Raw genomic sequence first — 19666 nt, 5'->3', positions numbered from 1 at the left:
TTAGAATAATATTTGTTTTCATGTCAATCTTGATAAATCACAGCTGTGGTGCTTTATTTCCTCTCTCCCCTTTCCTTATTTTCATCTATTAATAGGCCTGCATGTACCCACACATCAATTAAAAATATATATATATACTTATTCTATATATAAACACTTCCATTTTGCAATCAAATTTCCAACATAACATCCTCCTGGTCCTGAACTGCGTCATTTGCATTTGTACCACTGAGCCCACAGCATGACCCTGCTCTACCCCCTGCAAGCCCAGGATCACAAGGATGTCCTAGACCATACAGACCTCCATGCATAAGGGGGAGAGTCAGAGGTGTTGAGGAGGTAATTCAATTAACAGCCCTGCAGCCACCACAGGCTCACAAGTGGAAGTGCCAGAACGAGAGAAGTATAAGCCTGAGTAATATTGCCTGTTCTGTTGTTGGGTTTTTTTCTTCTGCTTCCCCAGATCAAGGGGAGGAAGGTGAAACATCTGAAGAAGCTTTAATATAATTCAAAGCTATTCAATTTTGCAATTTCAAAGCTACAGAAGTCTCTGGAAGTAGTTTTAACCAGGTATTTTAAGCCACTAATATGGTCAGCATCACTTCCAAATGACATTCTCCACTATTTCCACTGCTGAATTGTGGAGTCCAGCACAGAAAAGGAGGAATTTATTCTTCAAGTTTGATACATCAAAACTCACATTTTTTTTAATCATTTGACTTACAGGAGAATGATGAAAATCTTAGTTCTTGTCACAGTTTACCGCCCCCCTAAGTGTCACCTACCCACTCAAAATACAGCTCTGAACTAGTTCTCAGGCCCAAACTCAACACACTTTACAGACTTTCCAGACTTTTTCATCAACCAATCGAGTCGAGAAACTCTTTCCAATTCGAAGTTTTTCTTAAAGCCTCTGACAGTCACAACAGCTGCTTTATTTCTACACTAAGCAGCATTAACGAGAGAGTTATTTGCTTTAAGAGGATTTAGCACAAATGTAAAAGAGGACTTTTATTACAGGTCCCACTAACCAGTTACTTAATTCTTAACAAAGCAGGTAGGTACAGTTTTGAAAACAAGAATCCCTTCCCAGAAAGTTACCTGGAGGCATCTGACCTATTCCTACGGACAGTCAATGCATTCAAAGGTCTCCCCCGGGAAAGATTATCTCCTGGAGTTGATTAGGCAATTTTACAGCTGGCATGCTGAGATTTTAACAGCCTGTAAGAACCATCCAGTTAGTTCAGACTGAAGTGACTTCAAAAATGAAAAAAAAGCCACAACACGAACTGACAACAAGCATATTAAAAAACCAAACAGAGAAGAACGACTGGGCTGGGCAGCGGGGTATAATGCGCAGAACCTGCTGTACCCTAGACGCACCCATCCCCAGGCCCTTCCTCCTGTGGGAGCTCTCTCCCAAGTCCAATGCTGCTAACTCACATCGGGAGGTCTGGCTCTCCGGTACTCTGTCGTGTCCTTCAAACTGCTGTCTCTCATGTGGCTGCTAAGAAACTACCCTACATGCAAAGTTTAACAACTCCTGGCCACTTCGTCTCACTTACACCACCTAGCACTCTTTTGGCAGCCATAAAAGCATTAAGCTAACAAGTGGACTTGATAGATCAACTTGTAGCTTGTCCAGAATGAAGAGTCCCTACCTGGGACCCAAACACTATCATAACAGGGGAAGGAAAAAAAAAAAAAAAAAAAAGAGAGAGACTGCCACATATCACAACTTGATAATGCAAACCAAACAGCATAGCAACTCCTGAATCGCAGAAGGGCAACAGCAGAAGAGAAGCAAGAAATCTGATCTGTTCTTCAGTAATCCTGCTTAAGGGCAGGGACCTAGTCTGCAAGCTCCTGGCTCCAGAGTAACATTAACATTGCACATTGGACACCAAAGCGGAACATAAACTTACTGGTTGGGCTCTGCATCCCAACAGCAGGAGGAACTGGCACTGCACGAGGATGCTGGCCAGCAGCTGGGGGAGACAGCCCAGAAGCAGATGTAGGCACTGAAGGTGTGGGTTGGGGGGAAACACTGGCAGCAACAACTACGCTTGCCTAAGAAAAACCAGGTATCTAGACCCACTTGGAAAAACTTCTAAAAGGCTATTCTAAAAGAACCTCTCATGTACATACATGAAATTTCCCTAGATGGCTTGTTGCAGTGCTTTACTACCATTGTTGTAAGGAAAGTTTTCCCTAATATCCAACCAAGCCTTCTTTTCCTACAAAATAAATAGGATGAAAAGAAATCAGCTACCAGCAGACACAGAACACACTATTCTTTTCTGGTATCTTCTGACATATCAGAAAAAATATCGTTTTTGTTCATAGTCATTTCCGCCCTCTAGTCCTCTCAAAGAATGTTGTTTGTATATACAAGGCAGGGAGGAGCTGCAAAGTAGGAGGAGAATTCAGAGGGAACTCTGGACTTCCTGGCTTCATCCAGCGGAGACTGGATGCGATGCATTTGGACCCCATGGCAAACAAGGGGAGACTGAGAATCGCCTCCCTTCAAACTGAATTTTATCCAAATACTCTGCACACTCATTCTGCACCAGCTGAAGCTAGCTAGTCTCAGGTAAATCACACAGCTGAAGCAAGGAAATTAGATGGGACAGCAGAAGAACATGGCACTAATTCACCTCACTTGATTTAGTATTTCAATTGCTTCAAGTATGGCAAATAAGATATAGACCATCCAACTGAAAGAGGTCTCAGGCTTTCCCTCTCTCTCAGCTTCCTAGAAACCTACAGAGATACACGGCAACCCTTTAACTCAGAAGACAGCAGCTCAGAGGAGCTAACAAAGCTAATTAAAACAGAGCTAACAATTTCAGTACCCACCACGTCTATGGCCCAGCAAGAAATAACACTAGCTTCCACAGCTTTTCCGCAACAACATTTAATATCAAAGCTAGCACGGGATTAATCTGTCAGCATATTCATTCTTGCAAGATGCCAAATGCCCTTATTGCCCACCCAGTTCAGTGCAAGTTGAATACATGAGACACCTCATAACGTCAGGCCAGGAGTTGACAGGGTTTTCTAAAAGTAAGGAGAACAATACAAATGCTAAGCAAGATTAGCAGAGGGACACCAATTTGCCATTTGATATTCAAACACCAAAGGAATAAAAGATTTCAGTACTGGCAGCTCTGTTTAGAAGCATCTGACAAAGCCACTTAATAAAACCTACTGGGCTGAGGAAACGTGTTTTCTTGCAGCATTACCGCTCTTCAAAATGACACAAAAGTGCAAGAACAGAACTAGAGGATGGGTGAAGACGGCAGTCCTGAACTCGATAATATCAAGAGTTAATAAAAAGAACTATGCCATCTCAGGAACCTGAGGAGCACAGTAAGTGCTACCTTCACAGGAGCACAGCCCTGAGACTTCAAATCCCAGATGATCAACTCCACTTCCTGGCCCACGAGCCATTTGCAGGATATCAATCCCACCTACAACTGCTCAATGTGGGACACTTCACACTGCTACCAGATGAGGGAAAGAGGCCAAAGACCAGTGCATAGGAGCTGTCTCTCCAGGTCCATAAGCAACAGTTCATAGTGAAGATTTTTTTTACCGTGGCAAACATTAGAAAATACAAATGATCTTGTCACCCAGATAGGGATTCTTTTCTATTTTCTTCTTCGCCTTGTTGTTGCTTCATTCTTCTGAAAGGGTTACACAATTTCAGTGGCAGTGCTAACAGCACGCCTAAAAACTACACACATTCAAGAAGTAGAAGTAAACAAATAAAGAACTTGCTCATAAGCCAGCCCTTAAAAGCTAATTCATTGCTTCCTATTTCAAATCAGTACGTGCTCACATCAGGAGAGAGCCTGGCATATCGTACTCACTGGGAAAAATAATACACACATGGAAGAAGTACAAGATACTCACGGGTACATGGATCAGTTAAAGATCTAAAACGCAGTGCTTGGACTAACTACATGCCTAGGTCATTATAGTAACAATTTAAAGGAAAACAGGAATTGTTTCAATTACATATTCAACAGAAACAGGGAAGAAACAGTGTTCAGAATATTAGAAACCATTTCCAGGACAAAAAGCTCTACCCATGTGGAAAGAACACATGCAGGTATTTCATTTATAAAAGAATTTTGCCTATACATGCTACGTATTATAGCAAAAATCAAGGTGAATTTTCTTAGCAGAAAACCTTACTGAGCTGCACAGACTGCATGTGCCTTAGCACGCACCGGGCATCACAGGCACCTCTCCCAAGGCCGGTATCAAAACTGCTATGAAGACCCTTTCATCTGACTGCTGGCAAGTCTTTCCCAACAGGCACTGAGCTCGCTCTCCTGTTGTTGCACATGCATTTCAATATTCATCACCACCTGGGCTGAACTAAATTAAGACTGAAGGAAATTTTCTTTCCAGCAGTATGATAGAGGGACTTCTGCTGCCAATTACAGATTCGAACTAAGAGTGCTGGGTGTGCCAAGCAGGGCACTGCTCTTGGGAGCCTTGACAGCAAAAGCAGGGGATCCCGTGAGACTCTCAGAGCTGCAGGCTCGGTAAAATGAATATATACATAGGACAGAACAAACCCACAATGCTCAATTAGTTGCTAACTTTCAGTTGCCAGAAAGCTGAATCAAGAAGGGACTTCACCAGAACCACCTACCATAAAACTCATTGTGGACAGACGGACCTCTGCTATGAAGTTCACACCCTGCTCTTTGGAAGTCTGTGTAAATTTTAAATCCAAGTACCAAAAATCTGAATTACGATTTCACATCTCTGACACAATTTCTTTCCAGCCATCACACACTGTAGCTGAAACGTATTTCCCCTTCTTTGTAAACTGCTTTGATTACAAGCACCATATAACATCTAGGGACATTTGGTGGCAGTGAAAGATCTCACAGCAAGGCTACCGTTAAATCTTTGCTGAGAAACAAGGCAAGACATCTGGTTTACATCGTCATTTAAATAATTAACTGATTTGTGCGTTACCAAAGTGAAAATTAATTTCATTCTACTGTGAGAAAGTTTGGGAAAAGTGGAAGCCTTTTTTTTTTCTTTTTAAAGATTACTAAAAGAAAAAAAAGAAGAAAAAAAAAAAAAGAAGTCAAGATTAGGCCAGACAAAGAGCCAGTTCCCACAAAAGGCATGATGGAGCTGTGCCAAATGCTTCTAAGAACAGAGCATTTTTTGGTTGTTTATTTGGAGCCAAATTTCTTATGCCTTCATTCTCTCTTTTATGGGTATTAATAAGATTTCCACATAAATCTGTCTCTACTTAGTCATCTTCACCACTGTCAGACTTCAGAATCCTTCACGAGGAAGGATTGCCAACACAAATGTTTATGATGTCACACGAGCCACACTATCGCTCCAGCCATCGCTCAGAACAAACAGTCCCAAAAGGTGAAAGGCCACTATAGTCTATGGAAAGCAAAGGATTTAAAAAAAATACATATATCTTTAGAATTAAGAGTCCAAAAAGAAGGGGAGAGGAAAAATATCAGGGGTAATGAACTAAATGCATTTCTTGATTTGGTGTTAACAAATGAAAAACCAGCAAGCATCTTTCTCTAATTAATATACATTCTGAAGACAGACTTCACACACTAACTGGAAATTTTACCTGTGCTTATCTGAAAACATCTTTCTTGAATTCCTCTTCTATCTATTTTACAAGCCCTTCACATTCATATCACATATTGATACCAGAGCGTATCTGTCATCGATGCATGGAGATTTCCTCCAAGGCACCAATGAATCTTTGCATTCAAGCTTTTGCATTTAAAGCCAGCTAACTCTATCATCCCTTAAAATCTGAGATGGCATCTCCATAGATTCAAACTCATGGATGGTTCTCTCTGGCTTAGCAAACAAACATCCACCCCCTAAAACAAACAAACAAAACAAACACACAAAAAAATCACCAGATGCTCTTGAATCTTGTAGAAGGGAAAGAAGTGAGATGAGCTAAGGAAAAAATGTCTCACCAGACAAAACTGTAGTGTTTCTTGGGTATCAGTCACAGACAGTCTGAAACAAATCTAACCCGCCTTTCTTACATGTGGAAGCAGAATCAAGTGTCCAAAGCCCACCCTTAACTTCTTTGGCCTGTCTTCCGTGCGAGAGTAAAGGGGTTTCAGATTTGCTGGGCTAGAAGATAGGGAATGACGCAGGAATAATCAACTTGTTGATGTAAACATTCCTAGATCAAAAAGGAACATTTGACCATTCACTGCATCTCAGAAGAGTGGCACTAAGGAAGCTGTTAACTCAAAGCATGTGGACATCAATATCATGACATTTCTCTTAAGTTTACTTTTTATTAAACAAACACTTGGGGGAAAAAAACCCTACATACATCTAAGAAGTTAGATATATAAAATTCATTTAAAACATCTGAGATCGCAAATTCAAGCATTCAAAAAAAGCGTAGGACACAACTATGCTTACAAACACTGATTCATTGTTTTAGATAGCAATCCATTAAGATCACAGGCAAGATAGAAAGCAACTTTCTAGGCTATCAAGTTTCTGCCTAAAGTTCTCATCTCCTTAACCTGCTATTATGAATGATTAAGACAATCTGATCGCTACTTTTATCTCAGTTCTAAAAACTTTAACCAAATAAAAGACCCAGAGGCCCCTAGGCCAAGTTCTCATGAGTACATTGAATGACTATAAAGGAAGCTGTTTTGTCACCCCTCCCACTAGTGAGGATTTTTTGGGCTGGGTTTTTTAAGTGCGCATCAGTACATTTTGCAATACACTGACTTCAGTTTTAAAAAAATAAAATAAAATAACATTTTCCTCAGCATCATGTTTCCACTTTCATTTGAGAAGAGACAATACATAAAGCAAATCAGAATATGAAATAAGCACATATATTTGCAGCCGCAAATCCCCTTCCATTATGGATTAGTACTAATTAATGGCCAAGGATTTTATCATTTTTTTTATCACAGATCAGTTGCAGTTCCCAAAAGAACAATAAAATCTAAAGCTCTACGGACAACAGCATGTCCAGGCATGAACACAGAATTTAACATTCTGAGTTTCGAAAAAGTCTGCTTGAGTGGCAGAATACAGCCCAAGTCGGGAAATCTTAACGTTAATCTCAAGGATCTTCTCTCTTGTCTATGTATAATACAAAAGGAAAAGAAAATTCTAGATCCAAGGATGATGGCAGCTAAAATACTGGAATGAAAAACACTGAATCTATGCCTCAGTCACTGCTATCCACAAGTATATACCATGCATCAACCTGAATAAGAACATCACACATTTCAGGACTAGATTTATACACCACACACAGTAGAAGAGAAAGCTGAAATAAAGACTAGATAGATTAAAGAGGAAGGAGATAGACAATCTATCTTTACTAGTTCACTTACAAATTTTCAATAATTCTCCAAGAAACACTTGGGTTTGCCATCTCTCTCTGTCTCACCACATCACATGTACCCAGAGACCTAGGTTTAGGTGTCCTGAATTTCTGTTAAGCCTCAGTGCTACTATTTCCTATTAGCTGGCTCTGACTCCAAAGGTGCCTTGCCAAGAGGAAACAACAGGCTTGGATCCTCAAGCAGAATTTAAGCTGGAATATGTGCTTTAGTGCTGGCACCCCCATCCATCTAATTGTTGCACTATTATCCCATGCTCCTCTATTACACCTGCTTGACAGAAACATAGCAAGCTTAGTAAGAATTAGCATTTCGTATTCTGCAAACCAGAAGTTAGTTTTCAATATCAGTACAGCACAGACAATATTTCTCTTTGGCACTGAACAGATTCTCAGTACAGTTTCTGTAATGAGGCACGTACAGAGCCAGTGCTGCCTAAAATAATCAAATTGTGTACACCTATTGGTATACCTGCCTGCTTCTGGGCAGTACTAAATGTGTTTGCTTCTCCACGAGTCAGAGGAAAGACGAATGCTCTACAACTCTGAGCACGTCTTTTACTGGGAAGTATAGGGCTCCCCTTCCACCCTTAGTCCCCCTTTAACTTCTGAATCTCTGGCAGAGTCTTCCTCACAAGCACATGGGAAGTACAGCATTAAAACCTTTAATAGAAAATTTTTATTCATTTGCAGTTTTGCATGATCAGTAGACAATTAGGACTGCATTTAAGAATGGCACTTGCGTATGAATTAAGCTGGTCTTAAAAAAAGAAGTCAGTAATGGCATATGAATTATGTTGCAACATTTCACCTCATACAGAATTCAGAATCAACAGAAATGCAGCCAATTTTAAGGAACTGTTGTAATAAATAAATTTCTAGAACTGTCATAATAAATAAATACTAACTAGTCCACAGCTTCCTTAAGAATAGGTACATTGCAGGAATAATGTCTCCATTACATATAACAGAGTGAGTTTTATGAGCAAAAGCTCATCATCCTTATCTGTAAAAATTCCAGTCGCCTATTTATTTCACCTGGTCTTATCACACTTCTAACCAGGCAGAGCTCCAGGCTGCACAAACCCCCATTTACGCCCACGAGAACAACTCCGGCTTAGGCTGCACAAGGACCTTATCAGCTCCTGTCCAGCCAGTCCTGACCTCCACGTCACAGCTAAAGCTAGTGGCAAGTCAGTCTAGGCACCAGAGATACCACGTAAAGCACCCATCTAGCTCTGCATCTCTAGAACAGAGTTTTAGCACCGAGTTCCAGTCTGAATATTGGAACGGCATGCATTCGTAAGACACAAGTATTTATTTGTTGATTAAAATCACTACTCGAGTATTTACAAATGAAAGAAAAACATTTTTGCGAAATTTGGCACACATTTGCAAGTCAAGAAAGAAAGATTAAAACAAATCTGAAGTCGAGCAATGGTTACAGAGGCTGGCATATGAAGAAACATGCCTGCCTGTGGAGACATCAGAAAATATTAAATATCCAGAAAGAACGGTGTCATATGTAACTCAGGCTGCAGACTGTGCTGGCAGAGTCAAACAAAGAACTCCATCCCTCTAAGCTACACAATACTAATTTGAGTGTGTAGATACGTACAAACACGGATACGTATATGTAAAGATATAGGTATATGTGTGTGCACACACATCTACAAACACATGCTACAAGGTCTCAGGTCACATTTCGAGCAACACAACCAACACTAGCTTTGAACTACTTACTTTAAAATAAGAAATAGAACAGTTAGCTGTTAGAAGAAAAAAAAAAAAAAGCTATCTGCAGATTTGTGTAAGGGAACACACCCTCCCCTAGCACTAATGATTCAAATGAAAGCATCAGCCTGTTACCCTGGGAGGACTGAGCACTCTCAATTCCCGTCGAAGTCAGTGGAGGCAGGGAAGAGATTATCAGTAATCACTACAAAAAGAACTTAAGAAAATAGCATTTTTAACAAACCTTGACTTGCTCAATATAAATTTAAAATATCACTGAACAACCTCCAGGAGAAGTTAAAGGTATTCATTGTCTCACAAGAGTAAGATGCAGAGCTACATCTCAGCACAGGTATTCCTGTAACAATCCCATTTACAGACTCAAACTAAAATTCCAGCCACATGTAAAATATCTTATCAGTTATCTTCCAATCATAAATGCACCCAAACACACTTAAGTTCCTTACCAACACAAAATACAGTGAACAGACCTTATCAAGAGTAACCCATGGTTAGCATCACCACTGAAACTGAAGAGAAACGCACCTGAGAACTCTACCAGCACCCAATTCTGCCGCTCACCAAGCGAGTGTCAAGGGAAGGATTTCAGTCCTACCAATATAGAAACAGCCCTGTCTTCATTAGGGAGTGTAGTGGAAATGAAGCGGCATAGTCTACTCTGCAAGGAAAACCAAGTTAGATCAGTTAGCTGGTGAGCTCTAACAGGCTACAATAAGAAAAAAAGAATCTCATAATAAAAGCACATGAAACTGTAATAACAGGGGCAAGGTGGGATAGCACATAAGACAAGGTTGTGCAGCCCTTTCTAATCTACACCTTTGCACAGAGGTCTGCACCTTTCTACAACTGTCATTTCAATCAAGATCTAATACATGAACATAGACAAGGTTTCACAAGTTTTACTCTGCAGGCAACAAAAAGCTTGGGCGAGCCTATCTAGATGACTGCTCATAGAAGTGGAGAAAATACTGCTTGGACGTAGTTTCTCAACCCATGCATCACCCTTTCCGTCTGCCTTCATCCATTGCTAGTCATACAGCAAACATAAATGCTCCCGAGGGTGCCTTTTCAGACTGCCACCTGAGTGGCTTCACTGCCACCACAGGGCAGACAGCCCACAACTCCAGCCTCTTCAGCTGCCCCACATTCTCATTTTAAGGTATATTTGGGGTGTACGTTTTTGCTAAGGGTCAATGTAACAAAATATATTCATGTTCTGACTATGCTCCATGACATTAAACAAGAACATACATTAGTTTATTTAAAACTGTATAGCAAAAGGAAGTGCATGAGACTTCCAGAAGTATCTGTACTTCAGGGTGAGGAATAACTTTGGTTACTGCTGGTGCCGTGGCTGCAACTCCAGCATACAGAGATGGTAGCAAGGTATCATCAACCTGCTGGGAGTGCAGTAATTCAAAAACTAGTTAACCTTTGTCATTCGATCACTCAATTCTTTCCCCTTCTGGAATTCATTTCACAAACATGCGTATGGATAAATTTAGTCAAACATCAGTCAGTAGGATGCTGCTCAGAACAAGTAATGTTCAGTTTTGAAGTTAAGTAATAATTGCTCCCCTACATTATTATCATTTACACGAAGAAAAACAGTCTGCAAGCTTATTCAAAGAAATAAGAACCTTCTTTAAAACAAAAAAATAAATCCAAATGGCATCAGTGACTTGATCCTCGAAACACCGCAAGTGACACAGCTTTCCATCAGACCTCATCATAGTCACATTTCACACAGCTTTCAACGAGGCTGAGATATTTCTAACAGGACCAACCAGACTAAGAGGAATGGTTGCTTTTAAACTGTCACCAGGGTCTGTCTCAGGAGTCCAGCAACCATCAGAAAAGCATCCTGAGTATGTCTGAAAAACATCACTGCTACAGAGTTAGGGACACACAAATCCCAATAAAAAAATTTAATGATGCAGAATATAATTTTACTGTATCTTAAAATTCAAACCAAAGCATAAATTCTTACTACAAAACAAAGCAACTTAAGCAACCTACAAAATACAAAATGCAAATAAGTCACTTTAACCCAGCATATTTCACTGGCAGGTTAGGGGCGTTAGACAAGGAGGCCTCAGCTATGGTCTGAACTATTTCCGATATGTGGAGGTTTTGTATTTTTCCAGCCTTGTGCAGGGGGACAGGGAGAGCCTTTAGCTATATTGATGCTCATAAATATCTTCTCCCTAATTGTTTTCAGTTGTTAATTGTAGTAAAAATACGAACACGGTCATGCAGCAATAGGTCCTGGTCAGTGGACACTTCAGATAAAACAGTAAGTTCACTAAAGCATACCACAACAGAGTAACCAACTCAAAATTTTCTTCCTAACTAGTATCGGATTAAAAAAAAAAAAAAAAAGCCAGTTTTTCTAATCCCCAACCTGCTTGAAATAAGAAACCTCTAAACTTCAATAAATAATAAATACAAATGTCTAAGGATTTTAGAAATAGCTTCACTCATACCTTGTGACATACAGGTTCCACGATTAGCGGGTATTTCTATCGCACACATCCAGACTTCCTCCTAGCAGTTTAAAACTAAGCGGTTGAGTTGTTGTGTTTTTGGGGGAAGGGAGGGCAGTTTGCCTTTTTCTCAAATTCCCTTCTATTCTTCCACTTTTAGGAAAATACCTACTCAGTACTCCTCAGTCAGATCTATTTTTACATATCTTTCCAGTTCTCTTCTTAGATGATGATCAGGGGTTTGGGCTATCTGTGGACCCCAACCACTCACTGTGGCTGACCAAAACTCAACACAGCACTCCATACCAGGACTTTGCTAATCTAATTTCTCTCTAAAACTTCACACACACAGAGACTTTTTTTGGTGACCGGCCCTGTCAGTGACACAAAGTCTTTTTCCTGATAGGTTCCAAAATTAATAATGTAATTTCACCAGCCAAACTCTTATAACCAATATCTTTCCCACGCTGTGTATTTTACCTTTCATTTGGCAACCCTTAAGGCGGCATTAGGAAACCATCCCGCTGTCTCCTACGTCCAGCACTAAGAACCATTTGTCTCGTCAGCACATTCTGCTGTTGCACTCTTCATGTGGTGTTTCCCATTTAGTTTATAAATAGTTATATGTGTGAATAGAGTTGTGAGGTGCCACAATACGTAAAGCAATGGTGATTTAGTCTATTTTTCTGGATTCCTGACAGATCTGGAGGCGGCAGCTTCTTTGTACCGCGATCTCCAGTTACGCTCATAACTGGCTTTTCGAAGGCCAAAGCCTCCTACCGCTCTTCTTCCAATTATTTTCTTCCTCAGCAGCTCAGATGAGAGAAGCACAGTCGTCTTTTGCGGCAGGTTTGTTGATCCACCCCTACCTCACGGCGCTTACCCAGGCAAAAGCTTTCCGCTGGCGCGGTCCTCAGCCGCGCGTCCGGCCTCACGGCCGATGACCGAAGCGAAGGGCTGCGAGAGGCGAGAAACGCAACGGTGACCGCAGCGGACAGGTAGGAAAGCGTTTTGAAGACATAAAGGCTCAGTTAAGTACCACGGACAGATTTTGTTTATTATGTTTCTAACCGACCCGGCCGGCCGGCTGAGGAGCCGAGGGCCGGCGCAGGAGAGGGGCTCTCGTGCCCTCTAGGGGTCCGGCCCCGCCAGCGCCCGCCCCGCCGCCCGCCGGGGGCTGCGCTCCCCCGGGGGCTGCGCTCCCCCGGCCCCGCCGCGGCCGGCCGGAGGGCGGGCGGGCGCAGGCACCGCGCTGCCGCCCTGTAACAATGATAACGGTAATTATAGGCTCCTAACAATTACGTACACCCACACGGAGGGAGAGGAGATGCAGCTCACACGCTTCGTTAAAAAAAAAAAGGAAAAGCTTGAGAAAGGAGTGTAGCAGCTCTGCCTCTGACAATCTCATTTAATCTCCAAAGACAGCTCAGAAAGGAAAACACTGATACTCCCCGCAAGTTAAAACTTGGACAGACATCACAATTAATCTATTTCTTTTCTGCTGTTTCTCAAATCATTACCCAGATGCAGAGAACTCCCAGTGCTACTCCAACTGTACTTGCAGCAGGGTTTAGAGCAAGCCAAGTTGAAACAAAAAAAAAAAGGGGGGGGGGGGGGGGGAAGCAAAAACCTGAAAAACTACGTAGTCCAAAGGAGAGACATATATTTCCAAATGACGCTCTGACTAACGCAGAAGAGACTTTGAGGAAAGGGTTTGGTAATTCATTGAGAAACTTTTTCAAAACAAGCAGAGAAGAAAAAATGCGCGCAAAGAAAAACTCCACTTCGTTATCTGAATCTTTACATTTATTTCCTTATCCGTCAAGAGGCACCCTATAAGCTGTACATCTCCCATTGGATTATCTAAGTAAATCACAGCAATAGGCTCAAAACTTTAATTGCAGCAGCGTTCTTTTTATTCTCAAACCATTCAGGACGCAGTCGGCTCACCCCCATTTTGAGCCCTGCGTTTTGCAGGCACCAGAATCCAGCAACCTTTCCAGTTCCAGGGAGGGATTTTTTTTTTTTTCAAATATTACTTTTTAAAGCAAAAAGCCTAAGCAATATTCCTTCAACTTGCAAAATACTGCTACGTCTCAGTCTCTTACAAAAAAGAGTTGGAACGCAAGCATAGTAACAGCAGATCAGGACAAATTCATACAAACATCGCAGTTAATATCCAAAACATCATGTGTCACTGTTTTTCCCCTCCAACCCCCAACAAGCTTCTCAAAACACATTTCATACACAGGGTCACTGTTCTGGCTGTTTATTTAATTAACATGACAACCCAGCGTACACAGGATTTCTTTCAGTTCCCCAGCTTTGCAGTTTCACACTTCAGGCAGAAAGAGCAGAAAGTCACTACTGTATTTTACGGTTTTTTGCCAATATGCCATAATATACATTTCTTGATTTAACCAACTGACAAAAATAGATTCTAAATCAATCGTGAGAGTTGCAGCAGCAGTTTTTACATTTTTGTGAGGTTGAAAGAAAAAAATCTAAGTAGACCAGGTTTGCGTAAATGAAGCCATGCAAAAGAAAATAAAGTATTACGTCTGGAATCCCTGGGTGATTTTTCCTGGAGCCTTACTTAAATATTTTACACGGTTGTGTTTCAGCAAGTTACCAGATGACATAACTCCTCCGTATTCCTGGTTTCTAGTGACCTAAATGGTAATGCCAGTAAATCTTATCAGAGTAATTACAGCTCAATAAAGCCTATTAGTAGAAGGAGGTATATGGTATAAAACACCGCGTGTCTAATAGGAGACCATAACTTGGACGTACATCAAGGTCAATATCTAAATTTAATCTGCCTTCTCCTCTCCAAAATTTTACATCTCTGTATGTTGCACTCTGATCCCTCCTATTTTCCAGCCAGAGGGCAGGATACGTAACATTAAAAATTGGTTCTATTATAAGGGTACATTTGCCCTTTTTTAGGGCAGAATGATAGACAACCAGGAAAGGGGGGGAAGCAACGTATTCCTGGCACTTACAAAACTCTCACTGTCAAACAATGAGAAGAGCAGATAAAGCCTTAATTTTCCCTTGAAAAAAGAAAAACAAATACATTTCTTTTTCTCCTCTGTTTCTTAGATCTTATCGCTGAAGAGATATCTTTGACCATGTGAACTGTTACAGTATTGTCTTCTCAACTCTGCAGACAGACAGCGATAACAAACGGTCCCGGCTTACAACTTTCCCAGGCTACAGACTGGGAACAGGCAGAGTCACCATCCAGAACCCCATGAAAAATGGTCAAATCGAGCAAAAGCCCCTCCACTGCTGCTGGAGGAAGACAGAAGAGTCTGGCACCAAAGTTTCTTATCTGAAAAAATAACTTTTTAAAAGGAAAAACAGGCAGGGAAAGATGTAGCAGCATGAAACAGCTACCAAGTCTCAAACCAATTAAAAATAAGTGACAGGCCTTCAGGTGTCCCTCAGTGAGGCAAACAGCTTTCTACTTCTCCAACTGCCCAGAAGCAGGAAAAGAGCAAAGAGAAAGAAGGAAGGAAAATGGATAGAAACCCTCTGTGCCCCAGGAGCCAGAGGACACGGATGGGAGTTTGCACATGGAGCTGCTGGCCTCACAGCTGGAGACATCAGACCTGCAGGAGAAACTCCTCCAGCCTGGTGCTACCCCCCAGCAATGCCGAGGATCAGGGCTTTTCAGCAGGGCAAGACTCAGCACCCTCAGCACCTCGCTAGCGCCTTCTCATATGGGGTCATCACCCACTGGTTTGGGAACTAGGAAGTACTTCAAACCCTGATGCACGCTGTACCTGTGACAGTCTTCTGACTAAGGGGGAAAAAAAAAAGTCTAAAAAGGCTAAGCAAATTGAAGTACTTGCAGCAGCTGCTATAGCTCATTTAACACACACTTGTAATAAATCCAAGTTAGCTGAAAGCTTCCCATTCCCCCCAAACAAAACAAACAACAAGCAAGGCTTAAAAGCAAAATTGGGAGTCTTCAGCACAGTTTAAAATTGTCCAGCTATTATCTCCTGTGGAGTATTTTACCCACCAAGGTGAAATCATCCCTTTGGACTGACATGTCAAGATTAACACACACAGATCAGAGGCACAAGCTCCAGAACACAGGGCCATATAATATTTTAATGGGAAACACCAAGACACAGAACACATTTCTGCCCCCTGCCCCCCCCCCTTTTTTTTTAGGAAAAACTAAAATATTTGCAAAAATGTGAAGAAGAAACACCAAAAGCCATCATCCTGGAGGTACTTGTGCATTTACCACAAAAAAAAAAAAGGCATTTGTTCATTCATTCACTGTCTTATCCATCCATTCACAATTTCTCTCTGCAGCCTCTTTCAAATCTGGGTGAGTGAGCCCTCAAGGAGCTAAGCATCCTCAGCCGGCATTGATGAAATCACAGGCAGACAACATTCAGCTGGGAGCAGGATCAGGCTATTACAAAGCACACATTTCTCAATGAGATCTACACACATGCCAAAGTGGAAGCTTTTAATCCAAAGAATTTGCTGAAGTTGAGAAAGAGAGAGAACATACACAAAAATCAACCACAAAAATTAGAATTAAATGAAAAACTAGTAAAGAGCACTTCTAGCAACAAAAGGTTATATCTTGGTGTGGTTTGATTTTGGATGGTGGCTTTTTTTTAATGAAACAGTTTTTCTTTTTGAATTCTTTTTAGAACTGATAGGCAACTCAGATGAGACGTTTCTACAGAAGGAATAATTCATGCCATACGCATTTCCAGCTACTCCTACTAAGAGCTTAAACAGAAGTATACTTTAAATTTTAAATATGTTAATACCTCTATCCGTGATGTTAGTTCGCAATTCCTGGTACTGTCCTTTATATCACAAGACCACATAGATTCAATTCTGTATTCTAGTAGGGAAAAAATCAGATTATATTTGAGCTCTATGCAACTAAAAAAAAAAATCCAGAAATTCCAACTTTCAATGAATCTCATATTAATACAAACAGTCAGATAGGGAGGGAATCACACTCTGGAAAAATAAAAGGTCAATTAAATGCTCAGTAATAGGAAAGAATACACAAGAGGCAATGGGAAACATCTTTAAAACTTCACCTAATGTTATTCACCAAATGAAAGCATGTATTTCAAAGTAATGAAGTAGATCCATTTCCTGATGAAAATTATTGGCAGCTCCCAGATGCATTAACAAGCTATCTTTCGGACTAGAAACATTCAGGGCATGTTTTTTAAAAACAGGGGGTGAGGGAAAGGCCTGGTTTTGTTTATAAAGCCCTCATCTCTATTTTTAACATGTTATATTTAAAAACCATCCAAAAGAGAAACATTTACCTATGGTTTCTTTAAGTCTACAGGGAGCTGATTTTTGCTATAAACACAAACTTTGTTTGCTGTAAGAGAGTCCCACTTCTTCCAGCATTTCTTCAAGGTCCTTACAGAGCTTTGTTTTAGCTTTTCCATTTTTCTATCTTGCTAACATTTATTTGAGAGGACAGCTTTCAGGGAGGGAAGTTCACATACAGACAGCCACATTGTGTTAAATAAAAAATAAAAAAAAAGGACAGACAAAAAGTCTCCCCGAACTCGAAAGTAGTCATCCATTTCTAATCACGCAGTGACGCAAGCAATACCAGGTCTCGCTATTGATTAATAGCGAGTGAGAACAAAAGAAAGAGAAATTTGCCAAAATCCTGCAGCGGGTAAACTGAACAGTCGCCAGCCAACTCCAGTCCAGCTCTGCAGCTTGGAAGTGGGAATTGCTTGGAGCAAAGCTGACCACTGTCCCCAAGTAACACACCGTTGGGGAGGGGAGAAGAAATCTACCTTGTTATCCATCACCGGTTTAACATTCTGGTACATGTAGACAATTTGAGTTCCCTCTATAAGAAAAGAGAGGGATGTGATCACGAACTAGTGAGCCCTGTCTCCTCATGATTACATTTAGAAATGTTAACTGAAAAGCTGCTTTTATTTGAAGTGTGAGAGTGAAAATATGATTATTGTAAAAAACCACCTGAAATGCCTAGCGTCATCAAGTGAGTATAGACAGTTTTAATTTCTTGCCTTAAATACTGTATTTACAAATTATTCTTACACCCTTCTCTCTCTCTCTCTCGCTTCCTATTAAAAGTCAGAACCGAGACAGCTTTCTACTTTTTCACACTATGTTTGGCTGAACACTGTGGTAAATACTTATTTTTTAACAGTTTTGTTGAGATAAAACAAGTACATTAGTTGCAAAATAAGCCTCAAGCATATAAGGTTGTCAGGCCTTCTTCTAGAGAATGTTATAACCAACCACAAAAGGATGTAATCAAACCATTTCCAGAAACAAAGCGGCCACCCACACCATATGGTTAGATGCCATCACTTGGCAAATACTTCGCTGGTTATCCAGCAAGCAACCTGAAAGAACACCTTTGGTGTACAGCAATATGCTTCAGTTCACCACAGTGCACAGAGTAATTTTCAATAGTAATTGAAAAAGAAAGACCAACACCATTTGCCACTTATTTTCCCCCAGGTTTCCCTTTCGACCGCTCAGCGAGGATTGCACTGACTTTCAATATGTTCAGTTACACTCGACCCATTGAACGATTCCTTTCTGGGGCAATCTCAAAAAATTTGAGAAAACGCTTCGAGCACAGAACTAAGCCGACATTGTGTCCGTGGCAGGACTCTATACAGCTGTGCAGTAAAGATAATGGTGTTTGTTTGTTTCTGTTTCCATTTTTTTGAGGTGTGCATTTAAAAGAACGTTACATCACTGGTAACGGAGTAACTTTTCACTCTTCCATTCAAATCACAACCTCGTAAAGGAAACAAACGAGGTAAATCACGTATACCTCGTACCGGTTCCCACAACCGCAGCAGAGCAGGAGCTATTGATTACACGCACAGGAACAGCCTTGGGGAGGCAAAGTGCAAAGATGAGCACCACGCTGTGCGGGCCAGCCTCAGAGGACACGCTATCGCCCTGATAAGGGACTTCTCCCACCGAGGACAAGCTGCTTGGCTCGTGCACACACCCCTTTAAAGCTTAAAGCAAGTATAAGAGAGCTAAGCTGCCTTTCCAGGAAACTACAGGTTTGAAAAAGCAAGGCTCGTCAGTGATGCTGGGAAAGCTGAGGGCTGCGCTGAGGGTAGGTTCCCACAGCTCCGAGAGCCAGGCGGGTACCATCCGCCTCAACTTTCTGCCGGGCGCAAGAAAAGCCAGCGCCGGTGATGGCTGTAAAAGAAAAGCAAACGCCGAGCTCCCTCCCCACCGTCCGGGGCAAGCCAGGCTGAGTCCGGAAAGCCCCGCTTCCCCCCGGGAAAGCCCGCACCGTGCTCGGCCCCTCCACCGGGGCGCGGCCGGGAGAGCACAGCTCCCCGCGCCTCCGCCGCCGGCAGGACCCCCACCCGCCGCCAGCAAAGTTTGGGGCCCGTCCCTCCCAGCCCCTGCCCTACCTGCTCCCGGGGGATGCAGGGCAGCGAGGTCCGCCGGTGAGTCTTGCTGCTGCCGCCGCCGCCCGACATCTCGGGGGAGATCATGGAGCTGGACCGCCGCCGCCGCCTGAGCACCGGGGCTTCGTCCGCGGCCGGGGGGGCGGCGGGAGGCTCCGCCAGCGGGGCGGCCCGCCGCGGGGGCCAGAGCCGGTCGGCGTAGCCGGCCAGGAGGATGCCCAGCAGCCCCAGCAGGTAGGCCAGGTAGGGCCGCCAGGACGCCGGGACCCTCTCCAAGGCGACGAGGGACGTGGTCCTGGCCGCGCTAGTCACGGCGAGCATGAGGACGCCCTGCCTCAGCTTCAGCACCAGCCATGTCACGGCGGCCAGGCAGCTCAGCACCACCCCCGTGGCGGCGAGGGAGAGCAAGTGATCCTCCCCCGCCGCCAGCGCCGTCTGCGCCACCGCTTCCCCCCCGCAGCAGGCGGCCAGCAGCAGCGCCGCCGTCCGCGGCCGCACGCCGCCGCGCAGCAGGTACCGGCCCGCTCCGAAGAAGGCGCCGGCCAGGCCCAGGGGCACGGCGCCGGGGGGCA

General features: G+C 42.6%; 1 protein-coding gene across 1 annotated transcript in view; it reads right to left on the bottom strand.

Moving 5' to 3' along the window:
- PDE3A (phosphodiesterase 3A) overlaps positions 1 to 19430 on the bottom strand; it is a 274878-nt gene extending 255448 nt beyond the window's left edge. The window contains exon 1 of the mRNA XM_059817211.1: positions 19098 to 19430. Within this exon, the coding sequence (XP_059673194.1) occupies positions 19098 to 19415 (318 nt within the window). The 5' untranslated portion in view covers positions 19416 to 19430. The remainder of the gene's footprint in view (positions 1 to 19097) is intronic.
- Positions 19431 to 19666: the final 236 nt, after the last annotated feature.

This window comes from Gavia stellata, chromosome 4 (assembly GCF_030936135.1).
Source record: "Gavia stellata isolate bGavSte3 chromosome 4, bGavSte3.hap2, whole genome shotgun sequence".
In the NCBI taxonomy this organism is placed as follows: Eukaryota; Metazoa; Chordata; class Aves; order Gaviiformes; family Gaviidae; genus Gavia; species Gavia stellata.
Note: the sequence above shows the minus strand (reverse complement) of the source record. Positions and strands in the feature narration are given on the sequence as shown.